The 13,598-nt window shown below is 47.5% G+C and overlaps 1 protein-coding gene across 6 annotated transcripts in view; it reads right to left on the reverse strand.

Annotated features, from left to right (window-relative positions):
* The window catches only part of Syk (spleen associated tyrosine kinase), an 89,726-nt gene that overhangs the window by 24,505 nt on the left and 51,623 nt on the right, over positions 1 to 13,598 (reverse strand). For 5 of the 6 annotated variants that reach the window (XM_058582722.1, XM_046453961.2, XM_046453964.2 and 2 more), the window contains 4 exons: positions 4,697 to 4,835; positions 2,320 to 2,401; positions 1,881 to 1,912; positions 410 to 478 (listed from right to left, as the gene is read on the reverse strand). In XM_058582722.1, coding sequence (XP_058438705.1) covers positions 410 to 478; positions 1,881 to 1,912; positions 2,320 to 2,401; positions 4,697 to 4,835 — 322 coding nt within the window. The remainder of the gene's footprint in view (positions 1 to 409; positions 479 to 1,880; positions 1,913 to 2,319; positions 2,402 to 4,696; positions 4,836 to 13,598) is intronic. The other variant, XM_046453972.2, reaches the window with a different exon arrangement.

The following is a 13,598-nucleotide window of genomic DNA, read 5'->3' on the forward strand; positions in this document are numbered from 1 at the left end:
ACCAAACCTGTTCCCAACACAATGGAACTGACAGTCGATCACATAACACCGCCCCGCGTGATTCTGGCAAGTCAAAAGTTGGCTGTCTTTGAAAAGCTCTTCTGATAGGAATATTGGCTACCACTGATCACTCTCACTGCAATGACTTTGAAGATGCACTCGAGCAGCGTCAGCAGGCGGACATGGATGGACTTTATAATGAAGCAACTGAGGACCCACACGGAAAGCACAGTGCACATGGGGTGTGGGCGAGCTGCGGGTGCAAACGAGGGCTGCACACGGCAAAGCACCGAAGCACAGCGACACGGGCAGTGGACAGGGAGGGCGGGCTGAGCGCCGGCTGAGCCAGACCAGTCCTACCGCGGCTCAGGGTCAGCAAGCAGGGGGCGGGGGGGTCACGGTTTAGCACCTTTCTGCCGTCCCGCTTTGGTAAGTAGTATGATTTGATTCTTGAGATTATTCCACCCGCTGACCAACTCTAGAAACCATAATGGCAAAGAGGAACAGGAAATTTAGTGTCAGAAAACAAATTCAGGACCCATACATGACATCCTACCTGAACCTGCTGCTGTAACGGAGCCGGCTGAGTCCCTCCCTACCCTGTGGGTGAGATTGACTCTTGGCCATTTGAAATGCTTCCCGTAGAGGTCACTGCCCGGGCAGAAGGAGCTAGAAAAATATTAGGGAAATCTTTTCCACCTCTGAGCAGCCTCCTTGGTTTCAACAAGGACTCAGGTCCCAAGTGGCAATCGCCCCTGGCAGAACATACATATAGACGTGGCTTTCTATGGATCTGGCTTTTGGAGGTGAGGGGTGGGGTGTCAGGTACAAAGTGAGGTACGGAAGGCCCACTTGCCTGGTGGCATTAGAGGGCATGGAAAGTCCACACTGATGTCCCCCAAAGGAATGAGAAAATTAGTTCCTGCCTTGAATATAAGTCAGCTCCTAGCAGTCTAGAAGGAGAAGAAAGGCAGGGTCTCCCTTCAGAGGCATCAGGCACATACTGGGCAAACTCTAATGGAGAGGAGCAGCAGCCTCCTCCTCAGCTCCTAGGACGTGAGCCAGGACAGGAGCTCTGGGCAAGGCTCACAGTCCCCTCCTTCTCCAGGAACTTCTTTTGAAATCTCACCAATCATCCACCTCCCAGTTCTCCTTCCTCTAAGCTTTGGTTGAACCAGTTAGATCTCATTCCCTGATAACAATTTATCAGTTGGGAGACATCTTATCTACCTGCCAAGTCACCCTGCTCAACATGTGGCCCTGTGGATTACACATATGGCCCTGTGAATTGTGCATATGTGTTAATCCAGAGTTCAAGGCTGAACTTGAATGAAATGTTCCCATTTCTCAAATCTGACAGAGGGCCTATTTCTGATTTGACATGGGGGTTTCCTCCTTATTTTAGATACTTTTAGAAAATAGGGAGAATTTAGCTGGGTGTGTGCTATATGCCTAGAATCCCAGCAGCTTGGGGAGGCTGAGGCAGGAGAATCACAAGTTCAAAACCAGCCTCAGGAATTTAGTGAGGCCCTAAGCAACTTAGCAAGACCCTGTTCCAAAATACAAAATAATTTTGAAAAGGGTTAGGATTATGGTTCAGTGGCTAAGTGTCCTGGGTTCCATCCCTGGTAGTAAAATAAATAAATAATAAATACATAGGGAGAATTTAACCCAAACAAGAACTTAGGAAAACTTGTCTAGCCCAGCATTGATAATAGGTTGGTTGCACCCAAAACTCACTAGAAATCCCAGTTCATCAAGGGGTACGTTCTGAAGTACAATCAAAACAATGAACACTACTCTTATTAGCTAAACTCTGCTTTGCGTTTGTGCTAATAAACATTTGCTTCGCTGCCAGAGGTATGTCTAGTGACACTTACCACAGGATGAGCAATTGGTCCTTGTTGATGAGCTGCAAAAGTAACATCTCCTGGTTAGAAAGAGCATGGAAGGTTTCCTCTGTGTACATACCCCCCCAACCCCCGCCGTTATCCCCTCCTCCACCCCACACCAATCAATGTGTCTGTACCACACTGATTCTTGAGAAGACTACAGACCTCTGCACCCATTTCTTTTTATCCTCTTTCACTAGCTTTTACACTTATGCAACTAAAATGAATGAATTTTTTTTTTAAGTTAAAGGGACTGGCTGTCTTTTAAATCCATGGTTTTTAAAATTGGAGCACTCTGACGGCACATCTAATCACTCAGTAAGAACCAGGCCTCATCCAATAGGAGCCTAGAATGAACCAAATCTGAAACACGGTTGATTATGACCAATATCTGAAAGTCAGATATCCCTGGGTCCGGGGAACTCACCCATCTGTGCGCCAATTTTTTGACATGGAACTGTAAGAACTCTTAACAAACCATCTGGCTTGTAAGAATAATGTTCCACCAGCTGAAAGAGAATAAAGGGAGAAAGTGTGGTAAATACCAGGGCAAGAAATGGAAAAACAGGGACAGAGGAACACTGACCACCTGTCAGACTTAAAAGAACTCAGAAGACACTTCAGTCTCTACAGGTGTCTAGGGAGGTGGGCACCCAACCAGGGATGTCCTCAAACCTTCTGTGTAAATGGCCAGATAGTGATATTTTAGGCTTTGGGGGACCCCTTACCACCAGTATCACCAAGTTCTTTATTTCTAAAACAATCCTTTAAAAACATTAAAAAAACAAAAATTCTGACTTCAGGGCCTGCACAGAAACAGGCCATGGAACAGATTCGGTCTAGAGGTTTGCAGACCCCTGAGCTAAAGTAAATAATGTGAAAATAGAACAGGGTCGTAATTACTGACTCTCAGACAAATAATCCTGGGGTCTTGGGGTTGGAGTAGGGCACACAGGTACTTTCCAATGCTATCAAGGAAAAACCAAAGTAATCATGGGTCATAAAAAATGGAAGATATACCTGGCTAGAAAATATACACTGAGAAGTACTCAGTGCGGGCAGAACGTTCAGATATACCCAATGAAAATAGCAAAGTGTCTTAGAAAGGAACATTCCAACAATTATCAATGTTGAGCTGCATCTCACAGCTCCTAGAACTCTAGAGTGAGACACAACCTTTGAAACTGTGAGTGAAAAACCACACAAGTAAAACTGTCATTGAGAAGTTGAATAAATGGCTATATATAAGTGACAGGCCTGGGATCTAAGTATTAGACTAGCAGAAAAGACTCCTGATGCCTTTATTTATTTATATTTAGTTGTGTTTTTCTTTTTGCAATCCTGGAGATGGTACTGGGCCTCATGCACGCTAGGGAAGTGCTTTAGCCCGGACCTAGAGCCCCAGCCCCTCCAGGTGCCTTTAAATGATTCTTGCAGGAGGCAAAAGACCATGATGGGAAATGAATGTATCAGAAGGCAACATTCTGTATTAACCTCCCTCATGTGCTTGGAGCTCCGGGTACAGGCAAGATTAATACTCTTTCAAATCAATACCATTAAAATAAAGCAAAGCCTGTGGTCAGCAGTGAGACACATGCTGATGAGCCCCATTATCAAAAGCCAATGTCCATGTTATGAGTGACATGTGTGACTGATTATAATAACTACTACTCAAAAAAGGAGTATCTTTTTTTCTGATTATAGCATTAAGAATGAAATCACATCCGGGGGAGTAACTCTAAAGGAAATGAGGATCTGTGGTCTCAGTTTTTAAAAACGGCAGGGTTTTGGGTTGAGTGCTTTCCTGGATACTGACTGACTACGTGTGGGTTCCTGGCTGGGCCTGGGTGGGGACTTTTGAACTCGCCACAAGTATGTCCCTCACCCACAAAAGTTCAAGGTGGTTTTTCTGTGGGCAGAGACGGCTGGCTGTCTCTGTCTGTCTCTGTCTGTCACTACGGATGGCAGATGCCCTGTGAACATGGTGCACAAAGGACCATCACTGTCAGGTCCTCCCTGTCAGCGAAAGTAGGTGTGATCTAAAGTGGAGAGCAACGTGTGGCTCCCTGCAGATGTGTGAAAAGCAGGGCCGAACACTTTCAGGTGTTCCTGAATGCGCAGGTAACTCCCCATCGTGAGTAGAACAGGGCCAAGAAGAAACCATTTCTAAACCAGGGCTGCAACATTCCTAGACAAGTGGCATCCTGGAGCCCAGGAATGCAGACTTAACTTCACCGGGTGTCTTAGCTGCTCAAGAGAGAGAGAGACTCTATCTGCAGGGCCGATGGCACCTGAATTCAATATCTACTCCTGCATCTCACAGCTCCTAGAACAATCTGAGTCCCGGCCCCTTTGCCTGGCTCCCTGCCCATCTGCATCTTTATTTTGTGTCTATTTGTCTGAAAGACTATTCTGGGTTCTAGTTAGAATATCTTAGAAGGAAGCATTTTCCAATTCCCCAAAGTCAGGCTTCCTGTTCAACTCAGAGCCCAGGCCTGAATGCACATCTGCTATGGGCACTGAGAGCTAAATGACCCTGGGCAAGGGACAGAACCTTCTGGACCTTTGTTTACCTGGCACAATGGTCCTTATGCCCTTGCTTCTCAAACGTGCAAGTCCCCTGGAGATCAGGAAGCAGGCTCTGATAGGTAGGCAGGGACCCCTCTGTGCATTCCTAACATGCTCCAGGGGCTCTGCTGGTCTGGGGGCCACACTGTGGGTGGATAGCAGCCTGTCCCCTCTTATTCCTTAGAGCCCCAAGGGCCCTGTGCTGCAGCCATGAGGAGGGAGAGGACGATGTGTACCTGCCAGAGTGTGTCGAACTTCTTTCCATCAGGGATGGAGAGCTTCCCTGTCTTGTCCTTGTCGATGCGATAGTGAAGCACCTTCCCTTCGTGCAGCAGGCACAGGGCGTAGGAGCCATTATTGTCTCGGGCCCTGATCCTGGAAGAGAAGACACTGGGTCATCCCCACTCCAGCCAGACCTGAGACACGAGCCCGGGAAGCAGAGCTCGGGCCAGAGACCTGGCCAGCAGATGCTCTCGGGGAACTTTCAGCTGGTGACACAGCCTGTGGGCTGTCCCAAACCTCAAGGGCCCAGGAAGCTTCAACTTCTAGCTCAAGAATGCTCTGCAAGAAGAGGCTGGTGGGTTCAGGGTCAGGGCTCAGGTCTAGCAGGGCCCCAGCAGCCCTGGAGGGTAAGCCTAAGGCTCAGAGGACAGCACACACGGCTCAGGGTGACCAGCACATGGGACCTTGCAGGGTTCTGAGGGTCTGTGGAGCGGGGCTCATCTCCTTCTGGACCAGGGTCTTGGTGTGGATCAACCATAGATGGCAAGACCCACAGCCTTGCCAGGGGTGCAGGTGGGAGAGGTCTGGTGGGGAGGGGTGCAGAGTGGGCACTCTAATCAGGAATTTTCTGGGGCACAAATATAGGGATGTGAAGCTTCCGATCCTCGGGGCCTTCTTTACTCCTTCCCCTCTCCCTGATGCAGGGTCAGGGCTGGGATTCAAAATGGTCAAATAGATGAGTCAGGTGAAGTCCTTCAGTGAAGAACGTGCCATCCACTGGGGAGTGAGCGGCCGGCAGCACCAGGGCTGCTATCTGTGGTGCTGATGGTCCCTGAGAATCCATTGTCATTGTCATCATGGGTAACCTTCAGTGCCACCTGGGGCCTGAGACTTGGGATCTGATGACAAACAGATGAGGACACCCTCTCGTGCACCATGAGAGTCTTCTGAGCATCTCAGGTACCACCAGACGCAGCCCTACTGTCCCTGTTCAGGCCCTCCAGATCATGAGGTCTGATCAAGCGTGAGTCACAAAGGTCCCAGGAAGCTTCTCCAGCCCCTGCATTTGCTCAAATGAGGAAGCAGAGGTCAGAAAGCCTGAAGCAACATGCCCAAGGGGACATGCTCAGGGAAGAGCTCAACTGTGGCCCAGCTGCCGGGGAGAACGTCTGTGAACGGGGGAATTTCGGCTGCCTCTTCTGGGTTGCCAGAGGTCACGGCCACGGTCACAATGAGAGTGAGATAAGCTCTTCCCTTTCTCCCACCACATACTCTTTCATCTCCAAAATCAAGCCCAGGACTCGAAAACCGAACCCTGACATTGGGGGTCGGGACTTTAAAAATGAATTTCTTCTCAAGTGGGGCTTAGCCAGGCACAGTGGCCGGTTGTGTTCCTCTATGCCCCACTGCTCAGGGCAGCAGGCCAGGGGGAAGATACACACCCAGACCCTTCCTGGCTCTGGTTTGTGGTTCTACTGAAACCTCCCCCTCTGTGAAAACAGCCCAAACCAATAGAAACACCAGCATCTCAAGATGTGAATTCCTGTTTCATGGTCATGGGTCACTTAAAGCCATAGTGGGCTACTGGTAAACGAACCCTCCCCCCACCCCCCAAAAAAGCACACAGTGAAACACAGTTTTAGATGGAAGGAAAACTGAGTCTTCTCTATAGGGAAGCTAGTTTATAATGTGGGGTGATTTATGCTTGCTTTGTTTATCTTATAAACATTAGTGGCTCACAGAATTGTGTGGATGTATAAATAATATAAATACCAAATCATTAAGCATTATGCATATACGTAAAAAAGTTGGTCTTGGGAGAAGGATGACCAGAGGTCACATCAAAATTCTTCTTGATTTAGCTGGGCGTGGTGGAGCCCGCCTGCAATCCCAGCGGCTCAGGAGGCTGAGGCAGGGAGATGGCTTGAGCCCAGGAGTTCAAAGGCCAGCCTGTGCAACACAGTGAGACCCTGCTTCTTTAAACAACAAACCCCAAAATAGACACAGGAGATCACAGACTGCCCAGGGTGAGCACGCAATCAACCTCATAAGAAATCTGGCAGATGTAAATTAAGGCCACCACAGAAATACCACGAGACTGTTCCTCCCGGCAAAACCCCCAAAGACCGATAACTTCTGATATTGTTAAAAATGGGGGGGGGGGGCAGCAGGAGCCCTCACATTCTGCTGGTGGAGCACGCACTAGGTCAACCACTTTGGAAAACTCTTTGGGCTGTCCCGCAATTCACACCTTCATGGATCAACAATTCAATCTCCAGGTATTAAAAAAAAACTTGTGTATGGTACACCTGAGAAAGTGTTCTGGATCAGGCTCGGTGGCCCACGCCTGGAATCCTAGTAATTTGGGAGGCTGAGGCAGGAGAATCACAAGTTCAAGTCAGCCTCAGCAATTCTCAAAATAAAAAAGTCAAAAGGGCTGGAGATGTGGCTGCGTGATAAAGCGCTCCTGGGTTCAGTCCCCAGTACTGCAAAAAAAAAAAAAAAAGTTGGGCTGGAATGTTGATAACAGCTTTGTCTGAGCTCATCGACACCTGTGTGCAATCTGGATTTTCATTAACCATAAAGTGAACAAATTGTATAAGCAATCTATTCATACAATATACTAAAGCAATAAAATGACAAGTGGCAGCTATATGAAGCATCAGTAAGTCTCACAGACAGAAAACTTACTCCAAGAACATGAAGTCCCCCCAAAGCAAACTGATTTATACAGAAATGGACACCTGGGCAGTAAAAATAAAAACAAAACCAAAAACAACCAAAATCTCCAGTAAGTGGTCCCTCCCAAGAGGATTGTGTGGAGGGAGAGGGTCGATCTTCTGGAACTCGGGCTGGATTTCATTTCTTGACCTGGGTGGTGTTGACTTGATACCTACTCACTAAGCTGCCCCTCTGTAGAGTCTGACACTCTCAGGTGTTTTGTGTCTCACTATAAAACCAGCATAAAAAGAGCCCTGGATCAAAGCGGAAACAGAGACCCCTCTTGCTTTTGAACACGGGTTTTCTGCAAGACCCCCACTTTCTCAAGCTCCCCAAGGGAACGGGTCCTGCAGATTCCTACTCTCTACCTGGCAGCCCTTGCCTGTTCCCCGAGACAGGTAGCTGGCAGGTGTGGCAGCTGCTGAGGACACACAGCCTGAGCAGTGCCCCGGGCAGCTGGCAGGAAGTGAGCACCGAGAAGGGAACCCACAAGCCCAGCATCTGGAGCTGGTGGAGACCAGAAGGCTTCGGCGACATTAATGGGCCAGCAACCGGGAGCCGGCTGCTGGCTGCAGGCAGGTCCTGGCCTGGACTACACTGAATTTAAAATATGAGACAAATGGCTTTGGAACCTGTCTCCTGGCTCCTCTTCTGGGCCACCTCCTGTTCCTGAGCAAACCCCCTTGGCAGGTGGTGTGGGCAGCACCAGGATTATTGAAAGAGCCAACACAGTCCTTGTGTTCCTATCAGGTTCAACAGGCCTCGGGCTGTTCACCAAAACCTTGGACTGTTTATTTGGAAATTTTTTCCCAAAGATTCCCTTAGAAGAAGCTAACAGGTCCGTAGTTTGCCTTTAGAAAGCTTGGGGGTTTCAGGGCTTGATCTCAAAGTTATGCTGAGAAGTTGTGCTTACAGACCCTAGGCCAGTCCTTGTCCTCCTGTGGTATGGCTCCCCTCCTCGGGGGGACAGGCTCAGGCCTGGGCTGGGAGGCCTTGTACCTGTGCCATGCAGAGGCGAGACAGGAGACTATTGTTCCCAGGCTGGGCACAGCCTGGAAGTGCTGGCCCTCTTCTTCACCCCCTTGTGCCCTCCTGGGTGAAAGAGATGCATGGTAGTGACGCTGGGCACTGACGGCCAGCTGAGGACCTGGGTAGTGGGGGGACGCTTGCTCCAGGCAGCCTCTCTGAGGCTGCTAGGATAATGACAGGACTGAGCAGCCAGGCACATCCCCGCCCACAAATGTTCCTGTTCTCCCTTGACATTTTCGTCCCTCTCACGGCAGAGTAGAGCATCACTGGGCAAGACATCATTCCAGAGGGGAAGAAGGGCACCTGGCATTGGCTGTGTAGGCAGGAGGGACATTCACTGTGGCTGAGAGGCAGAGGGTGGGCAGTTCTCACTCAGAGGCATTGACCTGAAAGTGACTTCTCTAGAAAGCAGGGCTCGGGGGAGAGGGAGGAGGGAATGTGGGAGCCATGACATCCTGAAGAGTGTCATGCCACTCAAAAGAGATGACAAGGCTATTGATCCCCCAAAAGGCACAATAAACAAGTATAAATAAAATAAAAAGGCAACTTCTAGGAACTTTGGCTTTGTGCCATCGCAGTGTTTAGGCACAGCATGCACAGGCCATACAACACTGAAAATAAGATCAGTCCAGAATGCAATCCACATCGGGGACCATGCCAAGTTGCTTTTAGCACTTCTGCCTTTTAAAACATTTTATCACAAGCACCTCTCTGTTCGAGTTTATGAGGGTGGAGTAAGTTCATGCTTCCTCTCTTTCAGCGTCATTGAAACTTTGATCAGCACCATTGAGATGATGCCGGCCTCGCCCTCAACTGCCTTTGAACATTAATTTACCTTCAGACAGGCTGTGATGCTCTTCTGCTGACCTATGACTGCAAAGCCACACACATCATATAAAATGGCCCACTTTGATCAATCACGGCCACAGATGAGAGCCCTGATTGAACTTAGTTTTTATTATGGCATCGGAGGCTCACAACAGTCAAAACAGTCCCATCCATAATGAACAAGGAGAAGGTTTCTGTAAAATGCATACCTTACTTTCAAAAAACAGAACAAAAATTGAGTTGAAATGTGAGAAGGGAAAAAGTGAGTATCAAATAAGAGCAAAACAGTGGGTTTGGTCTAAGGGCAAACACTAATACTGGCGTTGTAGTGGGCAGGGGGTGACCTCTTAATCCAGCAACCAGGCAGGCACTGGATGTGAGAGTCCACATGAACAGGGCAAAACCTCTTCAACTCCGGAGGAAAGCAATCCCAATATAGGACACCCAGGACTCCCACGGATGAATAGCAATCGAATTATGAGCGCAGAAATGATCATCCAAAACACAAGGGAACACAAGTTATGAGAAAAGGGCCATAGATTAAAAAGAGAGAGGAAGAGACCGAGATTAATCTCCCCACCCTGTTACTTTCAGCATTTGAAAAAATCAGATATGGAATATAAACTATGTATGAAATGTTTAGAGAAATAAAAGATGGGATAATAAAAATTACTAACCAGCGTGATTCTCTCAAAAATTCCCAGAAACATTTGAAAAACTACAACTGCTAGAAATTTTAAAAAATATAATTGATAAGGAAAAAAAATCAATGAATGAGTATAACAGCAGATTAAAAAGAGACCAAGCAAAAATTAGTGAATTGGAAAACAAATTCAGTGACATTACCCAGTGGAGCATATAGAGAAAAGTGATGGAGAATAAGAAAGAATTATGAAGGATAAATTTAGAAGGTCTAACATATGTTTAATAGGAGCCTATGAAGCAAAAAATGGTAAGCATGAAAGAAGGCAATTTATTTGGAAAAAAAATAGCTAAGAGTTCTTTAGAACTGATGAGAGAAAAGATTTGCAGCTGTAGAAAGGCCAGATGCATGAGAACCACTGGCTCAGCCTTATATATATTAATTTGTTCATCTGCATAATGATTCAAGTTAAAACCTGACAGTAGTCATCCCTTATCTGAAGGCAGTGTTGACTAAGACCCCCAATGGGTACCTGACTTTGTGGATGGTACTGAGCTCTGGGTATACCAAGCATCACATTAAGTACTTCACTATGTATACTTAGCACTTTACAGGTTATCTTTGGCATATTCACATTGCCAGCTTCACTACTCTTACTCTTGGGCCATTATTGAATAAAATAAGGATTAACTGAATACAAGCATTGCTATATCACAACAGTTGATCTGATAATTGAGATGGCTGCTAAGTGAATAACAGGTGGGTAGTGTATACAGTGTGGATACACAGGACAAAAGAATGACTCAGATCCCAGGAGGGACAGGATAGGACAACACAAGATTCCAATAAAGGACACAGAACGCCATGTGAATCAAAACTTCTGAACTGTTGATTCAAGGTATCAGGCTCCTAGGTGTCAGGCCTGCCTGACTCATAACCTGTGTTTTACACTGTCCCACTCAAGTTTCTACAAGTACAAACAGTTTTAAGGTCAACTTTGTTTCATCAGTCAAATATGGCAGCATTTGGGGTGTGACACAGGAATATTCTCACCTATAAATATGGGCACAGACCCTCCAGTGAATTATGGAAACCTCACACACTCACTGTGGTCATTTGTGCTTAATTCAGCCTTTACAGCTATCACACATCTCAAATAGGCTTAAACGGGGTCCCCAGACCAGCAGAATCAGCAACATGGGCAAACTTGCTAGAAATGTAAACCATTAATCTTAACTAAATCTTAACCTAACCTTAGTGAATTAACAATACAGGGGGTGGGGACCCAGCAGTCACGACTCCTAGTGTACACACACACACACACACACACACACAGATGTGAAAGCTGCTGCTCAGTATATCATCTCCTCTGGCCCTTGTATATGTTCTGTGAAGCCCAACTTAAGGAATAGCATCCATCTTTATCCTTAACCCTAATTTAGATCTGTTCCTTGGGCATAGGGAATAATACAAAAGTGTGTATTCTCACAAGCTGAGGAACTGGCTGCAGAGAGAATAATTTTTTTATGGCTTCCTTAGATCAGGTGGCAACTTCACCGATGCTATTTCTGAAACACGGTATCTACCTGTCTTCCGGGCCACGTGGTTGGGGCAGGGGGCAGGGAGGATGCAGGGATCAGTGACAGGTGTTAAATTCTGAAGTTCTGATATTCAGGGTGATGATGCCACTTCTGGTGTCCCCCAAGCCAGGTCTTCCCAGGCCTGCTCCTGAATAAGAACTGCGAGGCTGTGAATTTGCACACCCCAGATTATGTGTGGACACAGCCCTTTCCTTAGGCAGCCCCAAATCACTGAATATTCTAGTCTCTGGCAATGTACGAAGATTTGTTCAGCCCTCTGGACCATCTATTCCTGTTGATCATATCCTGCAGGGCCTCCCACGGAGCCCCAAACCTGAGAGGCATGAATGAGTTAGTGAGTGTGTGTGTGTGTGTGTGTGTGTGTGTGTGTATACAGGAGGAGTCTAAGGGTTTGGTGTGGAAGGGAGGAAAGAGAAGGGGAAAAGCCGAGTGCATCATACTCTCCCTGGAAAATGACTGATCTAAAAAGGATGACTCAGAGGCTAAGTGTTCATTCCTTCGTGAAAGGGGTTGGGGTGGAAGGAGAGGAGGGCATGTGGATTTCATATACAGAACACATAAGGGCACACAGGCGCTTTGACTGTCCAAGGGAACTGGAAAGGGGGGAGTCCATCATGGCCTCTGAAGGGCCAACGGTACTCCTCCTTGTTCTCTGCTCAGAGGGCCTTCTGAACAACGTTTCCCCCTACACACAGAGAGCAAGGGCTTCTTGGAGTGATTTTAACTAGTCCACCCAAGATCTGTCATGGGAGAGGAGCACTTACAAGGTGTCCCACCCCATCACATACAACAACCAAGGCCAGAGCACAGGGGCCTTGAATGCTTTCCTGACCGACAAGCTAAGCCCACAGGCCACATCTTCCTTGAGAACTGCCCCACGTGGGAGCCTCTCAAATCCCTGGTTTTCAGAATTGCCTAGCACCTTGGTGTCGATGTGAGGTGTCCACCAAAGCTCACGGGTGTGACCACGCAAGATATTTCAGAGGTGAACTGACCAGGTTATGACAGCCTTAACCTAATCAGTGCCTTAATCTGCTGGAATGGATCAGCTGGGTGGGAACTGTAGGTATGTAGGGTGTGCTGGAGGAGGTGGCTCAGTGGGGCATGTCTCTGAAGTTGACATTTTGTCTCTGGTCTGCAGTCTCATCTCTTCTCTCTCTTTGCTTCTTGACAACCATATCCTGACCTGCTTTCTTCCACCACACTCCCCCACCATGATGTTCTGCCTCACCTTGGATCCACAGCCATGAAGTTGGCCATCCATGGACGGAGACCTCAAAGCCCTGAGCCTCAGATTAACCTTTCCTCCTCTAAAATTGTTCTTGTCAGGCCTTTTGGTCACTGCAATGAAACAGTGGACTTCTTCCCTCTTAGTTTCCTACCCTTCCCTCCCTTGGCCCTATTGCTCAGCTATTTCATGAACAGGGCTCCATCCCGACCTGGGCAGGCGCGGTGGCCATCTCAGACCCTGTGCTCCAGTGTCCCTGGCTCTGTGTGTGCTCAGAGTGTCCCTGTCTGTGTTAGTCAGCTTTGCATCTCTGTGACTGAAATACCTAACAGGAGCAACTCAGAGCACGAAAAGTTGATTTTGGCTCTAGGTTTCCATCTCTGCCAAGTCCATTTCTTTGGGTCTGAGATTAGGCAGAGCGTCACGGCCAGAGGCCCCAGTGGAGGAGAGCTCTCAGATCATGGTGGGGTCAGGAACAGAGAGGGAGAGAGGAAGGGGATCTAAACCATGACACCTTCCCCCACCCATACTCAGGCCAGCTGAGGGGCCTCCTAAGAGATTTTAGTTCTATCCCAGAAAGATTACTCTTTGGCCAATTTCCGTTCTCAGAGTTAACAAGCGCCCTAAAATATATACAAATCGTGACTAATAATGAATTGTGAACTTACAGAAAGGACTGATATCTATTTCTAGAGAGAGCAATATTACTCAGTTTTTGTGAATGGGGAGGCAGTCAAAATACAATGTGATACGAACCTTGTAGAAAAAAAAGGGGATTTTAGAGATGTATCAGGCAGCTCATCGAAAAATCATGTTATTTTTCTAAATTTGTTTGCTAAAAGTATTTACTAGCTTTAAAAAAGACA

This window comes from Marmota monax, unplaced genomic scaffold, assembly GCF_021218885.2.
Source record: "Marmota monax isolate L192 unplaced genomic scaffold, Marmota_monax_Labrador192_F-V1.1 WCK01_AAM20220418_F8-fsc00217, whole genome shotgun sequence".
NCBI classification, from domain to species: Eukaryota; Metazoa; Chordata; class Mammalia; order Rodentia; family Sciuridae; genus Marmota; species Marmota monax.